The sequence below is a fragment of the Marmota monax genome, unplaced genomic scaffold (assembly GCF_021218885.2).
Source record: "Marmota monax isolate L192 unplaced genomic scaffold, Marmota_monax_Labrador192_F-V1.1 WCK01_AAM20220418_F8-fsc00014, whole genome shotgun sequence".
In the NCBI taxonomy this organism is placed as follows: domain Eukaryota; kingdom Metazoa; phylum Chordata; class Mammalia; order Rodentia; family Sciuridae; genus Marmota; species Marmota monax.
This window is the reverse complement of record NW_026695222.1, coordinates 12,188,248-12,205,874: the sequence shown is the minus strand read 5'-3', so window position 1 is coordinate 12,205,874 and position 17,627 is coordinate 12,188,248. Positions and strand designations below refer to the sequence as shown.

Here is a 17,627-nt window from a genome sequence, read left to right as displayed (position 1 = left end):
GCTCTTTCTGTAAAATGAGGTCCAAGAAGAGGGGCTCTTTGTATTTCTTACATTTGCATAATCTTGGGAAAGGGGGAAACAGGGAACTAAAAAAAGGGCTTGGGTGCACAATTGCACACGTGTGTGTAAAACAGGAACTGAGCAGATGCAGGGAAGGGACAGTAGCTTTTTCCCTGTTCACCATTTCATATTTTTCAATGGAGTGAGGTACTGGGGACTGAACCCAGGGGTACTATACCACTGAGCTACATCCCCAGCCCTTTTAATTTTGAGACAGGGCCTTACTCAATTGCTGAGGCTGGCCTCAAACTTGCTATCCTCCTGCCTCAGCCTCCCAAATGGCTGATGGATGACAGGTGAGCACCACTGAACCCTGTTTATTTTCTGATTTTTGAAACATGTAGTAACACTATGTAAAATAAATTGGGAGGGAGTGTGTGGTGGTGTTGGCAAGCAGAGGAGACAAACAGTACAGAACAGAAATCCCAGGGCCACGCCCTTTTCTGTACTTGATTCTGTTCCTCTCTGAACTCAGCCTTGACTGAAAACTGATTATATTGATACCCCTCCCCCCTTTTTAGGTGGGGGTTCCCACTGGACTTCTCTCCTTTGAAGCTGATCTGAGTGTAAAATCAAGGAGTGTCTTTATTAAAAAAGAAAAGCAAAAGGAAAGAAAAACAAAAAGTAACACAATGACCATCCGCCCGTTGCCCTCGGGCTTCCGCTGCTTCTAAAGCTCCTCGCCGTCCAGTCTGCAGCCAGGTGGGGTCACTTTCAGAGGCTGGGGGTGGGGTCCCACCAAGTCATCTCCCTGACACTCAGGAGGGCACTTACCCTCCAAGGGGTAGGGCTCCACCACCCAGGGAGGGGCACAGGAAGGGGCGTGTGGGGCGCACACGGGAAAAGGTAAACCGCCATCTGTCTTGAAGAAGCTGCTCTATGAATCCATTGGGGCACGGGCCCCTTCCAAGCCCTCTGGCTACTTCCAGGTGGAGTCTTGCTATGACTGCACGTTTCAGATCATGAAGTCTCTCAGGACAGCTTGCTACACGCTGGGTACTTCTGCCTCGTCCCTGTGCCAGGCACGCCAGGTAAGAGCTATTCTCATAATCCTCCTTTTATGGATGAGGAAACCAAGGCACAGAGAAGTCAAGTGACTTCCCCAAGATCACACAGCTTGCAAGGGCAGCTCGCCTCCCAGCCGTTTCCCTTATGACATTCTTAGGCCTGTCTCCAGCTGGATGGTACAAATTAGAGCTTTCAGTATGCAAAGAGAAGAAGTTGGGAACTAGTGGGTCCCAGGCACCGCATTAGAGCTGGAGGCAGGGCTGGGCCTGCGACTCCAGGTCTCACCAAAGGCCTGTGCCAATCCCTCCTGTTCACGGTTCAAAGGCTCAGCCTCTGCCTCCCAGCTCCCCACCCCTGGCTCTGTGCCCTTGGGCGCTCCCTTTGACTGTCTGAAGCCCAGTTTGCAAGTGTCAGGCGCGGCTGGCATCCTGCCATGGGCCTGCCACCCGCGACGGCCTAGGCAGAGCAGTCCAGGCTGCAGAAGTCAGCCGAGGAAAAGAGCCTCAGCACGTTGACCAGCGGGAACATGAGCAGCGCCCCGAGCAGCGAGCCCAGCTGCACCGCCGCCCCGCACCACAAGAGGGCGCTGCGGCTCCGGTCGCGCAGGATCACACCCAGCATGACCTTGACGTAGCTGAGAATGGCCGTGTACAGCACCCAGGAGAGCACCTGCAGGGAAGGCAGCGACAGTGAGCCCCGGGGTCCAGGAGTCTCACAGGGTGACCGCACAGAGCTAAGGGAAACCGTGGAATGGCTTGGGAGTTCAAGGACACCCTTGTGGGGGTGACCCCACAGGGCTCAGGGATGCCCAGTAAGGGGACCCCTTGAGGGCAGAGGAGAACCCAGCGGCTCCCCACTCCACCATCAGGTCAGGGGCATCAGCGCCAAGGCCACTGGTGTGCACACGTGGTCGGAGGGTAGCACTGGGGGCACAGGCTGGACCATCACCCCTCCCCCCATGCCCCACTTTCCAATGAGAAGGGGACCCTCCCACCAGGGGCTTCTGGAGAGGACAAGGGCAAAGACTTTGGTTACTAGGGGTGTCCCTGGGGTTCCCCGGGCCGGCTAAGAGGTGAGGGCAGGAGGGCTGTTCACCTGTCCAGATACTTACGATGAGGACTTCCCCACCCCAGTGGCCCTGCAGGAGCGGGCAGGGGCTCATCGCAGCCATGGCCATGTTGTAGGCCCCGAAGCCGGTCCCCAGCACTGTGAGGACCCCCAGGAAGGGCAGAGACCTAGGGCAGAGTGGGGAGGTGAGTGGGGGAGCTGAGCAGCCTGACCTTGCCCTCTCCACTCCTGGGGACCATGTGGAATGACCGGCACCTCCAGAGCTCAAGGTTAGGAGGGTGGTTGCAGGCTCCCCAGCTCAAGTGGGACGGAGAGGCTCCTGAGAGCCGGGACACCCTGAGCATTAATGGCAGGGCCCAGCCTCCCGGCTAGGGAAGAATCACAGACTCCAGTGTCAGGTGGACCCTGTGCAAACCCAGTCTCACCATTTAACTGGTCCCTGAGCCTCAGTGTCTTCACCTGCAAAATGGGACACTTCAGGGCCACCATGACCTACAGGAGCAGCATGGGCAGGGCCTATCTCCAGCCCTGGGCTTTGCCTGGAATTTTATTTATCTGCTGCCATTTCCTCCGGTGACAGTCTCAGTCTCAGCCAGGAAGCCAGGCTGATGAAAGGTGGCTTTGATCTTGGCAGGGCCCTGCAGGGGTGCTGGGTGACCTCCCCGCCCTCCCTGGCCGGGCGCACTGTTCCTGACACCCGAGGTTGGCAGGCGGTCAGGCAGCCCTCCTCCAGACCCTCGACCCGACAACCAAAGACCTGTCGTTCCCTCGAGCTCCTTGTCCCTGGGTCCCACCATCCACACCCATGACATCCAAGATTCTCAGATGCTATAAACCTAACCTCTGGGCTTGCAGACCCTGTGGGTCCACGGCCATCGGCCCTGCTCCCGCGAACCCTCCTCTCCTTGCTCCCTGGTTTTAAGCCCCAACAGAGAAAAAGCCAGTGTCCTGCCATTTCCTAATTCTCCTGTCCCCGTTCTCCCCCTGGGCTGGTGGAGGTGAACAGGTCTGAGCGGCCAGTGGAGGCAGACAGGACAGAGGGGTGGTCAGGAGAGTATGGGGGGACCTAAGAGGTCAAGGTCCTGAGGCGGATATTTCTCCTGTGGGGATCTGAAGCCCCTGAGTCAAAACCACTTGAGTTATTAACAATTGAAACCTGCCGGGGCTGGGGATGTGGCTCAAGTGGTAGCGCGCTCACTTGGCATGTGCGGAGCCCTGGGTTCGATCCTCAGCACCACATAAGAATAAAATAAAGATATTTTTTTAAAAAATTGAAACCCGCTGAGTGTGGTGGTACACACCTATAATCCCAGCTAGTCGGGAGGCTGAGGCAGGAGGATTGCCAGTTCGAGGCCAGACTGGGCTACTTAGTGAGCCCATGTCTGTTTTGGTTAGATATGAGGTGCCCCCCAAAAGCTCATAGGTGGGACGATGCAAGAAATTCCAACGGTGAACTGATTGGGTTATGAGAGCCTTAACCTAATCAGTGCATTAAGTCACTTTAATGGGTTAACTGGGGGTAACTGTAGGTAGGTAGGGTGTGGCTAGAGGAGGTGGGTCTTTGGGAGTGTGCCTTTGGGGTGTGTATACTGTCTGTGGCAAGGAGCTCGCTCTCTCTCTCTCTCTGTCTCTCTCTCCCTCTCTCTGTCTCTCTCTCTCCCTTTCTGTCTCTCTCCCTCTCTCTCTCTCTCTCCCTCTCTCTGTCTCTCTCTCCCTCTGTCTCTCTCTCCCTCCCTCCCTCCCTCTCTCTCTCTCTCTCTCCGTCTCTCTCTCTCTCTCCCTGTCTGTCTCTCTCTCTCTCTCTCCCTCTCTGTCTCTCCCTCCCTCCCTCCCTCTCTCTCTCTCTCCGTCTCTCTCTCTCTCTCTCCCTCTCTCTCTCTGCCCCCGGTGCCATGTCCTGAGCTGCTTCGCTCCACCACACCCCTCTGCTGTGATGCTCAGCCTCGCCCCGGGCCCCAGCGGTGGAGCTGGCCGTCTACGGACGGAGACCTCCGAAACCCTGAGCCCCCAGTGACCTTTCCTCCTGATTGTCCTTGCCAGGTCTTTTGGTCACGGAAGTAAAAAAGCTCACTAGAACAAGGTCCCAGAATAAAATCGGAAGGGCCGAGGCTGTCACTCGGGGGTAGGGCGCCCCGGGCTTCAGTCCTCAGGACCCCAAAGGAAAGGGAGGCCCGGGCGCAGCAGGCAGGGGGCCTCGGAAGCCGCAGCCTTGACGTGACCTACGCCCAGTGGGGGGCTCGGGATCAGGGCTCTGGATGGACGCTCCCCGGCCCCCCAGGGCCCTGGGCAGTACCTGCTGGCCAGGAACATGGAGAGGAAGCAGGCGAGGGGACTGGCCACCGAGCTGAGGGTGGCCGACAGGTGGTAGGCCACGGGCCCGTAGGGCAGGCAGGAGTAGGTCTGCACCGAGGGCAGGACGCCGTTGGTGAGCGCGTTGACGAAGGCCACCAGGGTGTAGATGAAGGCCAGCTGGGCCGGGCGGTGGGTGGCCGGCTTCTCCTCCCGATGCCCCTGTCCCCTGCGGATGACCACGGGGCCTGGGGGGCCTTCGTCCTTCCCTTCCCGCGGCTGGATGGAGTGCAGGGTGACCTGGGAGTGCAGGAGGTCCTCGATGGAGCCCTGCCGGCCCCGGGCCTGCTGCTGCAGCAGGAGGAAGGCCAGGAGGCAGCCGGCCATCATGGAGGCCAGCAGGAGGAAGAAGACCAGCGGCGAGAAGCGCGCCGGGAGGTAGCGGCTCTCCAGCCGGCCCAGGGAGCCGGCCCTCCCGGCGGGGACCCAGGCGACAGCGCTGCGGACTCCCTGGGGAGGAACAGAGCGGTCAGCCACGTCCCGGGGGGTCAGCGCGGGTGACACCAAGAGCCCCCGAGCAGAGAGTGGATTATTATCATGATATAAATCATCCTGGATGATGATCATCAATAACTGATAAATGCTATGGCGGATTCCAAAACCAAATCTGACCCTAGGGACTTCAGATCAGCCCCATCCACAGGGGGCCTGGCCCCAGGGGCGTGGTCCTGCTCGAGCTGGGGCTCAGGACACACCACCCCAAAACCTGACTGTAACAGACCAGAGTATGCCACCTGTTGGGGCTGGGATTTGGAATGTGGCCTGAGGGCTCATCGTCAAGGCTCAGTCCCCAGGGCCCCAGTGTCCAGAGGAAATGGCTGGATCCTGCGGGCTCCGACCTGTCCACTGATGGCTTCCTGATCTGAAGGGACTGTTGGGAGGCGGTGGAGGCTAGGACTTGCCACCTAGTTAAAGGAAGTGTGTCCTTGGGGGCCATATTTTGTCCCCAGCCCTTCCTCCCTCGACCTCCCCCTCCCTCCCTTCCTCCCTCTGCTTTCTGGCTGCCCTGAGCTGGGAGCGTCCCTCCATTGCCTTCTTCCCCCAAGACCTTCTGCCTCCCCTCAAGCTCAGATCCAGCCAACCGAGGACTGAATCCTCTGGAACTGTGGAGCCAGATCCGACCTTTCCTCTTTTAAAAAAGTGTTCTTCTTGGGTAATTTGTTACAGTGACAGAAAGCTGACTAATGCACGACCCCAAAATAGACCTCTGTGGCACGGGTTGTTTTGAGCTGGTTATTTTGAGAAACTGGAGACAGGGGAGCAGTTCCAAAATGATTTGATGTGTAGAGGACATTTACATCTCAAAAGGACATTTTCATTAGTAAAGGCATCCGTTCCAGGAAGAGACAGATGACAGCTCTCATCACCTGAGATGTCTGCACGAGGGACAGGGACAGGGTCCCTCCTACACTCCTCCTCTGGGCACCCTCCTCAACTCGCCTCTCACCTCATCCCACCCAACCCCTTCCTCTCCGTAGCTCCAGCTGCTACCTAAGCTCCCCATCTTTGGTCCTTCTTTAAATCTCATATTTTTGTGACACTCCCGTGCGTGTGTACATCATTCGAATGACCTTTCTGCTGCCTACCAGACTCAGGTCACTTTAACCTGTGGTCCTGCCAAGGAGCCCACCGGGGAGCCATCTTTCCTTCCCGTATCCTCAGGGCCAAGCTCAGGGCTGCAATGGCTCCAGGCCCTGCTGGGTACCTGAGTGACGTAGGTCTTCCTGGAAGTCACAGGGCTTGAGGTCGAGACCAATGTCTCCGTGACATTGACGCAGGAGGTGATGCCGGAGCCCTGGGCAAGAGCCACCAGCGCAGGCAGGAGGCCACTGAACCCTTCGCCCACAAAGAAGGTGGTGAGGTAGTGGGTGGGCAGCCGGCTCATGAAGGGCAGGAAGGTGACAGAGGAGGTGCAGTCCACCAGGGCCAAGAGGAAGGTGAGGACGATGAAGGCGATGCTGTGCTGGCCGCCCAACACCCAGGAGGTCATGTTCCAGAGGAAGGCAAAGAGGACGCAGGCGACGGTGCCCACAACCAGCACAGCGAAGACCACGGGCACCTCAGGAAGGCAGCCAGGCCGGAAGTGGTGCAGCAGGGTGACCAGCAGGGGGCCGATGTTGGCCAGCTGGATGACCACCGTGAGGTAGGAGGGCAGGTACCAGCCCTCGGGCAGCTCCGTCACCAGCAGGGGCAGCTCCACCCAGAGCCCATTGATGGCCACCCAGGAGCCCATGCCGAAGACGCAGACCAGCAGGTGGGTGAGGGCGGCCATGGCGGGTCTGTCCCGGGCCAGAGGCCACTGTGTGTCCAGGTCCATCTGTGATGGGCTAACAGAGGAGGACACCAGGTGAGAGAGCTCAGAGTCAAGTTCATCACCAAGCAAGAGATGGCTTTGGGGTTCAGGGTCCCCCCGCCCCTTACTTTTCTCCCTGTTTGCTTTTATCAGCAGAAAACACAAATGCATTTATAAGTAGCCTCTGAATAAGGTTTTCTTAAGCACAACTTGTAAATCCAGGGACCACAAAAGAAAAGTTTGAGACGTTCACAGGAGTAAATGTTCAAGCACACACATGCAAACAACAACAACAACAACAACAAACCTGAGAAAAGTCCAAGGGTGGTTGGGAGTGGTGGCGAACACCTGTAATTCCAGTGGCTCAGGAGGCCGAGGCAGGAGGATCTCAGGATCAAGGCCAGCCTCCGCAAGTTAGCAAGGCACTGTCTCAAACAACAAAACCCCAACACCTCCCCCTACCAAAACAAGGACGTGGGCAACATAGTACAAAGTACATAGGCTTATGTTTCTAATTCCTAAAAAGCGGTATTACCCTCAAGAACAAAAGACCCAAGAAAGGAGGGGGCCAAGGGTAGGATCTAACGGCTTGGAGGAAAGGTACCAAGAAGTCTGGGACGCAGGAAAGATGACCACTCTCTTTAATCTGGAAAATGAATGCAAGGTGCCATTTCTCACCAGGAGACTGTCCCACAGCCAAAGGTCACCTGCGCTGAGTGAAATGACTGATGGACAAGGTCAGCGTTCGCTGCCCCCTTGCAACAGCAAAAGGTGGGAGACAGTGGCAGAGGCCAGGGGAGGCTCAGTGACCTGCAGGGACAGCCCACCTGGGCAGGCTGAGGACGGGGAAGGGGGAGGTCTCCCCAGCGACAGGCAGAGGTCTCAAAGGGAGCGAATCCAGGGGGCAAAACCGCAGATAGCGGAGGAGGAAGGACGTGGTCCACGCTGTATTTGCCTGAAGCAACCTGACACCTGGGGTCCCTCAGTCCAGATCTTTTAGTGTCATTCTTGTTTTTTGTACTGGGCATTGAACTCAGGGACACTTAACCCTGAGCCACATCCCCAGCCCTTTTATATATATACATATATATATATTATTTAGAGACAGGGTCTTGCTAAGTTGCTGAGGGCCTCACCAAGTTGCTGAGGCTGGCTTTGAACTTGTGATCCTCCTGCCTCAGCCTCCCGAGCCGCTGGGATGACGGACGTGCGCCACCTTGCCTAGCTATCTTTATGTGGCTTTAACTTGTGAGCTAGTCAAACATATTACCCAACACAAAAAATATGGTTACCTGGAATAAAATTTGAATCTGGCTTTTTTTCCCTCCTGAAATAACAGGTCTCTGTAGCTGGACAGGGTTTGGAGATCACCTCTGCCAGCCCCCAGCAGCCGTGTGCTGCCATCTGTGTACCACCTGTCCAACCACCAGCATCACCCCACTGGAACTCTTACGAACACCCTTCAATCTAACCTTAGTCTGAGCCCAAATATTAGAGAGCTCAGGAATGAGGTTCTGCAGCCACTGCCTGGACTTGACCTCAGCTCCTGTTACTTCCTGGCTGGGTGACCTTAGGTAGGTGACTCTGCCTCTCTGTGCCTCATTGCCCTCACCTGCCCTCTTGTGATTTTCAATGAGATGCAGACACATCAGTGAGTTCGTGCCTGGCACACTTTGGGCATGCGCTAAGGGTAGCTACTGCTGCTGAGAAATCCCAGGTTTGGTGACAAGAGTTGTTTTCTTTGAATTTACATGAAATTTAGCCTGTGATACTTAAAAGTAAAACAGGATAACGTTCCCAGCTCTGAGCTGGGACATGGGATCTGGAGCAAGCTCAGCCTGAACTCCTCCTTCCTTGTAGGACCAGCAGCCCTGTCCCGGTGACCACGCCTCACCCAGGAACCTCCAAGGCTCTGGCAGTCCCTCTCCTGGGTCCCAGAGGCCCAGAGGCTACCAGAGCTGCTTCCAGCCTGCTCCATGGCCTCCCTTCTGGGGGCCTCGGGCCCCCCACAGGTCACTAAGCTGTGTTCTCCCAGGCAGGAAGCAGGCTCAGAAGCACAGGCTGGGCCTGGCACCTGTCTGCCAAGTGGACCCAGGAGAGAGGGAGGCCCCAGGCTACCCCTGTGCATCCCTGCTGTCCTTCCCAGCCTGGCCACCTTCTGTCATCCTGGCTTCCTGCAAGATCCTGCCCCAGAAAAGCCCATCTGGCTGCCCAGCCTCCCGGGGTCCTCCCGGAGCCCTGCGGCGTCTGTGTTGATGGTCTTGCTCTGGTGGACACAGACAGATGCCCAGAGTCGGACGCTCCAGGAGGCAAGGGGCTGTTTTGTGACCTGGCAGGTTGAAGGTGGAGGACCCTGCCCCGTGACCGAGCTCAGGGTGGGCAAACCGGGAACTGGCTGGCCGAGCCAGTCAGCAGACCCGTGATTTGGATCCGCTGAGTTTGAGAGGATCCTCCACTGTCATCCACAAGTCAGGGGCGGGCATTCAAAATTCAGGGCTTCTGGTTTATCAGGATTATTTTGGAAGGCCTGTCTACACAGGTCTTTATGCCCAGGTGGCAATAATAATCCTACTTGCCTTCTTGAACCTAGGCTCCCCCACTGACCTCCAGAGGAACTGCAATCCCTGCTCAGGCGCACGCCCTTCTTCTCTTCCCCCATCTTGCTGTCTGGAGCCCAGAGGTGAGGACTAGAACTCTAGCAGCCGTTTTGTACTAGGAAGGATGGAGAGGAGGCTAGACAGAAACTGGACTCCCTTGGGATTTTTGGAGTCGGGAACGTCCTTCACAGCCCTGCTGTGCCTTTGCTGAGCTATTTTGTTTGCTTCTTTAAAAGTTGAAGCTCTTAAACTTCTGTCTTGCCTGCCACTTATTTTACCTACAGCAAAACACTGGCTACGTGTACCGAGACACAGGTTCAAGGAGGTACATGGCTGATTTTGGTAACCACAGGCTGATAAGTACATTGACCCCTTGGGGCCACCCGTGTCCTGATGCGGGAACGCAGGTCCTCTCGAAATCTGAATTTGATCAAAAATCAAAACCTAACGAACGTCGTCACTGAGACACACCTTTAAAAGACGCTGCAAGGTTCCGAGTAAACTTGGACCTCAGGGACAAAGTCTTACAGAGAAATGCAAAAATAGAGAGAAGGGGGGGGGCTGGGGGAAGAACAAGGAGCCCCGTGTGGAACCTGGTGGCAGAAGTTTAAGTTGGCACTCAAGAGTCATTTCTGGGTGACACCGACTGTCATTGCTACGATCCCTCTCTGTTCTGAAGAGCACTTCTCCAAGTGACCTCAGCCCTGCCGGGGGGTGCGATGGAGCCACAGGAGGGTGGCGAGGCTGACGAGACTACTCCAGCGGTGACAGCAGAAGGGACCAAAGCCGGAAGGGCAGAGGAGGCAATAAATGATACACGCGACCGAGGGTCAGTAAATAATTACAGGGCGGCGGCAGACGGCGGTGGCGGCCAGGTGGGTGGCGGCTCAGCCGGGGCCGTCACACTCGGCAGCCCTGGGTCGCTTCTGCGCAGCTGCGGGAGGAGCCTGGACTCACCTAGACGCTCAGGTCCCGGCCTGCAGCCCCGCCCCCTACGTCTGGGTTCTGACCTGGCATCGCACAGCGGTGGCCTCTGAGGGAGCCATTGGCTCCTCCAGGAGACTCCCTAGTCTGCCACAGAGGTGGTGGCCGCCTGCGCGCCTCCTGTCCCCTGCCCTGGCGCACTCCCAAGCTACCTCCTGCTCCTCCAAGGTGCTATGTGCCCCTGGGCCTGGGGGACACAGGGAGGGACAGCTGCCACTTACAGCGAGGGGCTGTCCCAGGCAGAAGGGTCCGGCTCCCGCAGGCCTGGCTCCGAATGGCTGGCACTTTGAAAGAGGAACCTGGGGCTGGGGCTGGGGCTCAGTGGTGGAGCTGAGCGCAGCTGCCTGGGTTCCATCCCCCCCCACACACAGAAAAAGAAAAAAAAACATCTATTTTCAAGTGGCCGAAGTTCTTGCTGATTTACTTAACAGAGAATTTATTGGTTGTGCACGATGTGCTGGACAACAGCCATACTCTCAGGAGTACCCAAGAGCCAGTCATTAAGCACAAAAACAAATAGAGAGCCGGTCAGCAGGGCAGGAGCCACAGGGAAGAACAGCTGGCAGGGTGCCCCTGAGGGTCCAGGGTGGAGAGGGCAAGTGCAAAGGCCCTGGGGTGGGGCCTCACCTGCCACGACCCAGAAATAGATTTGGGCATTTAAAGATCAGCTGGGTGGGTGGCCATTGTGGCTGCCACCAAGCAGGATCAGGGGGGCACCCAGGGCTTGGGGTGAGAGCTTCAGTGTTCTCTCTGGAGCCCACAGCCCCATTCCAGGGCAGAGGAGGACCGGCTCTCATTTAATGTTTAACACGCTGGCTGTGGTCAGGATAATCACAAAGAGCCAGGGGCACAGCGGGGGAGAAGCCTGTCACCCTGATAGAAAGCTGCTGAAATCATCCAGGTAAAAAAGAGAATCAAATAGCCCAGGCTGGCGGGTGCTGGCTGTGTACTGTGTCGGGGTGCTCATCCACCACGGCTCGAGGTGGGCAGCAGGATGGTCTGCGGGCCCCAGCGGAGGAAACTCAGGCTCAGGAAGGGAGAGTAATTTCCCTGAGGATGCACAGCTGACAGCTTTTGGGCCTTCGGAGCAGCCTCCTCACGGGGTTGAGAGAGGCCTGGGGGTGCAGGTGGGAAGAGATGGGGCCAGGCTGAGTGCGGGTTTCTACCCTCTGCAGCCTCCTTAGCACTTGGGTTGGGGAGGGGAGAAAGGAGGACAGGCCCAGGAGAGCCGGAGAAAGCCCCAAGACATTGCCAGGTCCCCAGGATCCAGTGGGCAAGCTCTGAGGATGGTGACACAGACTCTCCAGACGGCCCTCCAGCCTGGGTGGCAACGGAAGCCCGAGGGGCAGCCCAGGCCAACGGGCCTGTGGCACTATCTATATTTTTCCTGTGGGGGGACTGAACCCAGGGCCTGGCGCGTGCCCACAAGCACCGCAAGACGGAGCCACCTTCTCAGCCCCCCTGCTCTGTCTGTCCTTGAACTTGAGAGTCCCAGGCTGGAGAAAATGGGGGGGGGCAGGGCTCTCCCCAGGGCTAAGCACCCCCACTGGGGGCTGCCCCATCTCCTTCCCCACCCGCCTGGTCTTGGCCATCGGAGCCCAAGGGCCGTCCCCTGGTCACTGTCCTGATTCACCTCTTCCTGGCCTTATCAGGCAGGAGCCCAGGGACACGAGTTGGCGTCCACCTGCTGCGGGCTGGGAAGGAAGCATTCTCTCCAGGAGAGGGGGGCTGTCCTCCTCCCCAGTGCTTGGGCGGCCCCTGCCTTGCCCGTGACTGGGTCACCCAAACCCCTGGTGCCACCCTGGGTCCTCATTCCGCGTGGGCAATGGGGCAGCTGGCGGGCACCATGCCCTGTAGGCTGGACTGCAGACCTGCCTCGGCCCTGGGGATACTCTGGCCACGCTGGCCCGGCCAGTGCTCGCTGGTCCGAGGAGACAAGCCTCTGAGTCAGTGGTGTCCCCGGTGCCAGGCTCCTGGAGAACTCGGGGCGCGCGGCAGGCTCTGCACAGGGCCTGGCCTTGGCCAACCCGAGTGAGACTAAGTAGGACCGGGTGGGCTTGGAGTAGGCAGGACGGGAGCCCCGAGGGTCCAACTCAGAAAACCTAGAGGGAGAGACGGGGGTGAGCGCGGTGGAGACTGACCACAAAAAGCCAGAAGCAGAAATGGGCAGACAGACAGAGGGACAGACAGAAGGGAAAAGGAGCAGAGGCCAGGAGGGGACGAGGCAGAGGAGGAGCTGGACCTGCCGGGAGCCTGAGCGTGCAGCTCACATCCACGCACATTAGGAGGTCTTCACCTGTGCTTGCCCCCGACCCCAGAGTTTCCCTAAGTTCATTCCAACTCAATGTCCCTTGCAAAAAGTGGGGAAACCAAGGCCCCAAGAAGAGCCAGTGATTGCTCTGCACGCTGCCCACCCTGACCCCAGGTGGTGGCAGTCATTCAGGTCCATTTTCACTGGCTGGGTGACCTCAGGCCAGCTGCTCACCCTCTCTGGGCCTCGGGTCTCCCGTGAAAGGGTCTGGGGAGGCCAGGGCTCGCCAGGCTCAGCGGCCAGCAGGGAGGAGACAATGCGGGCTCCCAGCAGGACTGGGAGTTCCCTTCCTCCTTTCACTCCCCCCAGGGCCAGGAAGGGACTCCGGCCTCCCCCGAGGCTGTCCTTGACGGGGAAGCCTCCCCCAGGAGACTCCCCTCCCCTGCGTCCCCATCCCAACCCCCGTCCGGGCCAGGCTGGTGAGGCTCCAGCTCCCACCTGGCAGGGGCGGCCGCACGGTGGCCGGTGGCGCGGAGCGGGGCTGGGTGGCCACGGGCGGGTCTGCGCGCCCGTCCCGCCCAGCACCACGCGCCCCGCGGCCGGGCAGGAGCCCTTCTTCCCGCCCATTCTTCTGCCTCCTCCGACCCGGCAGCCCGGAACTAGGACAAAGGTCACGGTCGCGCCGTCCTCGCACTAGCGCCCCCCGCCCGGCGCCCCGCGCTCCCGACGGCGGCCGCGCCCAGGATCGGCGGCTCTTCCCGCGGCGCCCAGCGCGGCCCACTCACCGGCTGGTCCAGCGGCCCGGCTCTGATGGGCGGGCCGCGAGGCTCGGGGCCCGGCACCTGTCCCCGCCCCGGCCGCGCGGGGAGGGCGGGGTGGGCGGGGCCGCGGAGCAGGGAGCTCGGCGACAGACCGCGGGATCTCAGCGAGGGGCCTGCTGGATCGAGCGCTTCCTGCAGCCGCCTTTCTGCCGGCTCCTCCCCAGCGGGCAGGGGACTTGCCCAGGCAGCTGCCTCTCCACCCCGGGGCGCCAGGACTTCCCTCACCAGGATCCAGGTCCCCGGCGCGGGCGGTGGAAGTCCTGGACCTTAAGGGCCACTGGGCTGTCGGCGGGGAGGGCGCCCCCTCGGGGGCAGGGCGAGCATGGCAGCCGGCGTGCTCCTCCCCCCTCCTTCCTCCTGGGGTTCAGATGAGGAAACCGAGGCCCAGAGAAGTCCGGAGTCTTTGGAGTCACACAGCTCGTCTCCCTGCTCGCCGAGCGCCCCTGGCGACAGTAAGAGTTAATATGTGCTTAGATCTTTCCGCGATCGTAAGCGCAGGTGCCCTTTTTACTCTCTGCTTTACAGTTGGAGAAACTGAGGCTCAGAAGTTAAGAACTACAAGGCTCTGCTCCTCGGGGAGCCAGGAAGGCTTGTCCTCCGCAAGGACTCCAAGAGTGAGGCTACTCCTGGCCCCAACCCCCCTTCCTAGCTGATGCTCCCCTCCCAACTCCAAAAGGAAGTTCCCTTAGATCTGACCCCTATCCCTGCTGCTGCAGTCTCACCTCCAGCCATCTTCTCACAGTTGCCTCTCATGTTATTTTTATTTTTAATTAAAAAGTACATCCTGCTGGGGCTGTAGCTCAGGGGTAGAGCACCCGCCTCGCTGGGTTCGATCCTCAGCACCACATAAAAATAAAGAAAGATATTGTGTTCATCTACAACTAAAAAAATATATTTTTAAAAAGCACATCCTTATCATCACCTTCAGATACTCCCTGTTGCTCACCAAACTCAGGAAAAGGACTAAGCCTCACATTTAAGTCCTTTTGCAACCAAGACCAGCAAACCTTGACAACTCTGTCCCTCTTTCCTGTTTGTCACCTTTGCTACTCACACTCAGAGCCACTTGCCACTCTCTAAGTATCCACCGTAGCTCGGGGCCACCAGATTCTCCAGACTTATTCTCCCAGTAAAATCTCCTTCTGCCTCATCTCTTTCTGGCAGGATCTGATCCAAATTTCAAGCCAGTCTCAAATGCCCCTCCTCCAAAGAAATCTTCCTGTTATCGTTAATACCCTGCATACATTGGGAGCTTAATATGTGTTGCATTCATGAATGAACCTCAACCAATATATTCTCCTTTTCTCTCTCTCTGTACCAGGGATTGATCCCAGGAGTGCCACATCCCCCCCCCTTTTTTTCTGTATTTTATTTAGAGACATGATCCCACTGAGTTGCTGAGGTTGGCTTCAAACTCACCATCCTTCTGCCTCAGCCTCCTGAGCCGCTGAGCCATGTGCCACCACACAGGACCCAACCAATATATTCTCCCCATTCCTGTGCTCTCCGGAAATTTTATAACCTCTGTTGTTTATTCAATAGACTATTTTCTGAGAAGTTTCTTTCTTTTTATCCTTTTAGACACATTTACTTAACACGTGGTGCTGAGGACTGAACCCAGAACTGTGCATGCTGAGGACAGCCCTCTTCCAAGGGAGCCACCTCCCAGCCCACCCAGCTCCCCGCCCCCTGCGGTGCTGGGCCTTGGCCCGGGCCTAGGGCCTCCTAGGGAAGCCGGTGCCTCGCGCTCCCTCCACCCCGCGGGTAGGTCGGCTTTGTTCCTCTGTGTGGTTCGGGGACAGAACCCAGAGGGCTCTACCATTGGGCTTAATACCCAGCCCTTTTAAAATTTTATTGACTGGCCTCAAACTTGGGGTCCTCCTGCCTCAGCCTCCCCAGTAGCTGGGATTACAGGCCTGCGCAGTGCCGTCCCCGCTGAGTGATTTTTAACAGAGAAACATCCCAGCCCCTTGTCTCCGTCTGGTGGGGGGCACTACCCACTGGTCACGTTCCACCTGGTGTCCCCTCCTCTTTCTGTGTCCCGCACACGGAGACCTTCATTCAGTGGAAGTCACTCACCGACTACGGATTAAGTGCCAGCTCTAGGAGATGACAACTAAACACGAAATGAGTCACTTGCTTAGTGGGAGGAGTCAGAACAGCCACCGGGAGGGAGAGAAAGTCCCCTGCAGGAGGACCAGGAGCGGGGGCTGTCCCCAGTGCTCCCTGAGGCCCGCCGCTGGTCAGCTGTGGCCGGCCCCTTCCTACAGCCCCGGGGTGTTGACGCCAGGTGCCCTGGACGAGGAGCCGGTCTGTCGTCTGGCTCTTGCGCAGAGACCGTGGCACCCACACCCCGCGGGGAACTGGGGCGAGGCCCCCGCCGCCCTCCGGAGGGGACGCTCCGACGCGCACCGCGGGTTCCGTCCACCCCAGGGCGCGGCCCCGGCCCCCGCAAACGTGGAGGCCCGCACCCTGCCCGGGACCGAAGCTGGAGCAGAGATGCCCCGCCAGCTCGGGACCCTTCCGGCCACCGCGGCTCCTCCTGGCCCGTGTGAGCCTCAGGGACCGGGCGCGGCTGGAGTCACCCAGAGACGCCGCCAGGCGGCGCTGAGTCCCGAGCGCACGTGGGGCCCGCGATCGGCCCCGGGGGACCTTGTAAGGCTCGGGGACTTGGAACCTTCCCCTAAGGGCGTCGTGTGGGCCTACGGCCAGGTTGAGAGAAAGGCGGAAAGTGGAAAATAGGGCGGAGGGTGAAAAAGTGATGGGGGGGGGGATGGTTACAGGGGTTTAGGGACTTGCAGCGCGACACAGACCCCCCCAGACAACCTGATCTTACATCCGAGCAAGCTCTGAACAGAGTTAATGCCAACAAATAATTATTGAAAAGGAAAAAAATTAAACTTGAGCTCGAGAGCCCAGAACAGAGTGGGAGAAATTCGAGGATAAATATGTGCATACAGTTCATTTGTTGGGGGGGGGGCGGGGGGACACGAATGCGTTCTACACATTTTTAAGGTGTGTGTGTGTGTGTGTGTGTGTGTGTGTGTGTGTAGCAGGACAGGGGACACGGAGGGGAAATGGAGAGTGATCAAAAGGAAATTTAGCCTTAACTGAAGTATTTTAATCATCTAGGAGTCTGGACACCTGTTAGGTGTGTAACCTTAAATCAAAAATTACTTTAAAAAGAAAAAAAAATGGAGAAAGAGAAACAAAAGAAACATAAAATGTTATTTTGTCTTGTACCAATAAAGATCTTACATGCAGATTAAGGGAGGGGACCGCCCCCTTGCCCTGTTCTGTCCAGACCTGGGCCTCCTTTCCTGTGTGAACAGGACACCTGTAGCAGGTCAGGGCTCGGAAGGCGGGAAGGCGCGGGAAGCATGTCCTTGAAACCAAGCTGGAAGAACGGAATGGGGAGGGAGCAGATTCCAGGTGTGTGTGTCTGTGCTGGCAGACAGAGCACGCCGCCCGCCCTCAGGCTGGAATCCAGCAGTGTGGGATGGTGCAGGTTCCAGCCCAGGAAATGTCATCATCATCTGCTGGGGCCGAGTGGGGCTGGCACTAGGTGAGGTCGTCTGTGGGCCTTGGAGTGGGGAGACCTGGAATGTCGCTGGGGAGCCTCAGGCCGCGGTGGAAGACCGCAGCGAGAGGTCTGGAGGTGCAGCGGCGGCGGTGGAGTGGAGATGGAGGCCAGACCTCAACCCCAGGCCGACCTTCCTGTCCTCAAGGGCAAAGCCAGTGAGGGTGGGTGATTGTCGGTGGCGGAAGAGCTCAGCGGAGGCCCAGAACCCGAGGGCGTGCAGTTCCAGGAATTCGCCACAAGATGGAGATGTCTGATGGGTTTCAGAAAAGTTCGCCCCTAAAACAAAAGGGCGCCCTCCTCCTCCCTTTAAAAAATGTTCTTCCCATAATTATTTGTTGAAATTAACTATATTCCATGCACCGAGGATACAGAGGACATGGTCCCCCCAAACGGAGCTGCCAGTCATCCCTTGGAATTCCACTCTGACCCTTTTGCAGATCCCCGGGGCCCAGAAGGCTGCCGCTCACCCTGTCGTGGGCATGGCCAAGTCCACCTCTCCCACGCCTCGCCTGGACTATTGCCATGATCACTTCATTTGCTATCTTACTTCTGTCCTTCTCCCCTTTGCCCCATTCTCAGCCAAAAAGACGCTGTCAACCTGCCCATTCCCTGC

The 17,627-nt window shown here is 58.1% G+C and overlaps 1 protein-coding gene and 1 long non-coding RNA gene across 3 annotated transcripts; one reads left to right on the top strand and one right to left on the bottom strand.

Annotated features, from left to right (window-relative positions):
• Nucleotides 1-621: 621 nt before the first annotated feature.
• Slc52a3 (solute carrier family 52 member 3) lies at nt 622-13,485 on the bottom strand. Of its 2 annotated transcripts, none has more exons than XM_046433873.1 (5): nt 13,396-13,485; nt 6,191-6,812; nt 4,430-4,935; nt 2,180-2,303; nt 622-1,737 (listed from the first exon to the last, which is right to left on the bottom strand). In XM_046433873.1, the coding sequence occupies exons 2-5, from the start codon at nt 6,800-6,802 to the stop codon at nt 1,525-1,527; spliced, it is 1,455 nt and encodes a 484-aa protein (XP_046289829.1). In that variant the 5' UTR covers nt 6,803-6,812; nt 13,396-13,485; the 3' UTR covers nt 622-1,524. The 2 variants fall into 2 exon arrangements, with proteins under 2 accessions (XP_046289829.1, XP_046289830.1); XM_046433874.2 differs by lacking the exon at nt 13,396-13,485 and adding an exon at nt 7,086-9,904.
• On the top strand, nt 11,072-16,157 carry LOC124085861 (uncharacterized). Its single transcript, XR_006849603.2, has 3 exons — nt 11,072-11,260; nt 13,957-14,045; nt 15,013-16,157. It is a non-coding gene; the product is annotated as an uncharacterized LOC124085861 (long non-coding RNA).
• The last annotated feature ends 1,470 nt before the right edge of the window (nt 16,158-17,627 follow it).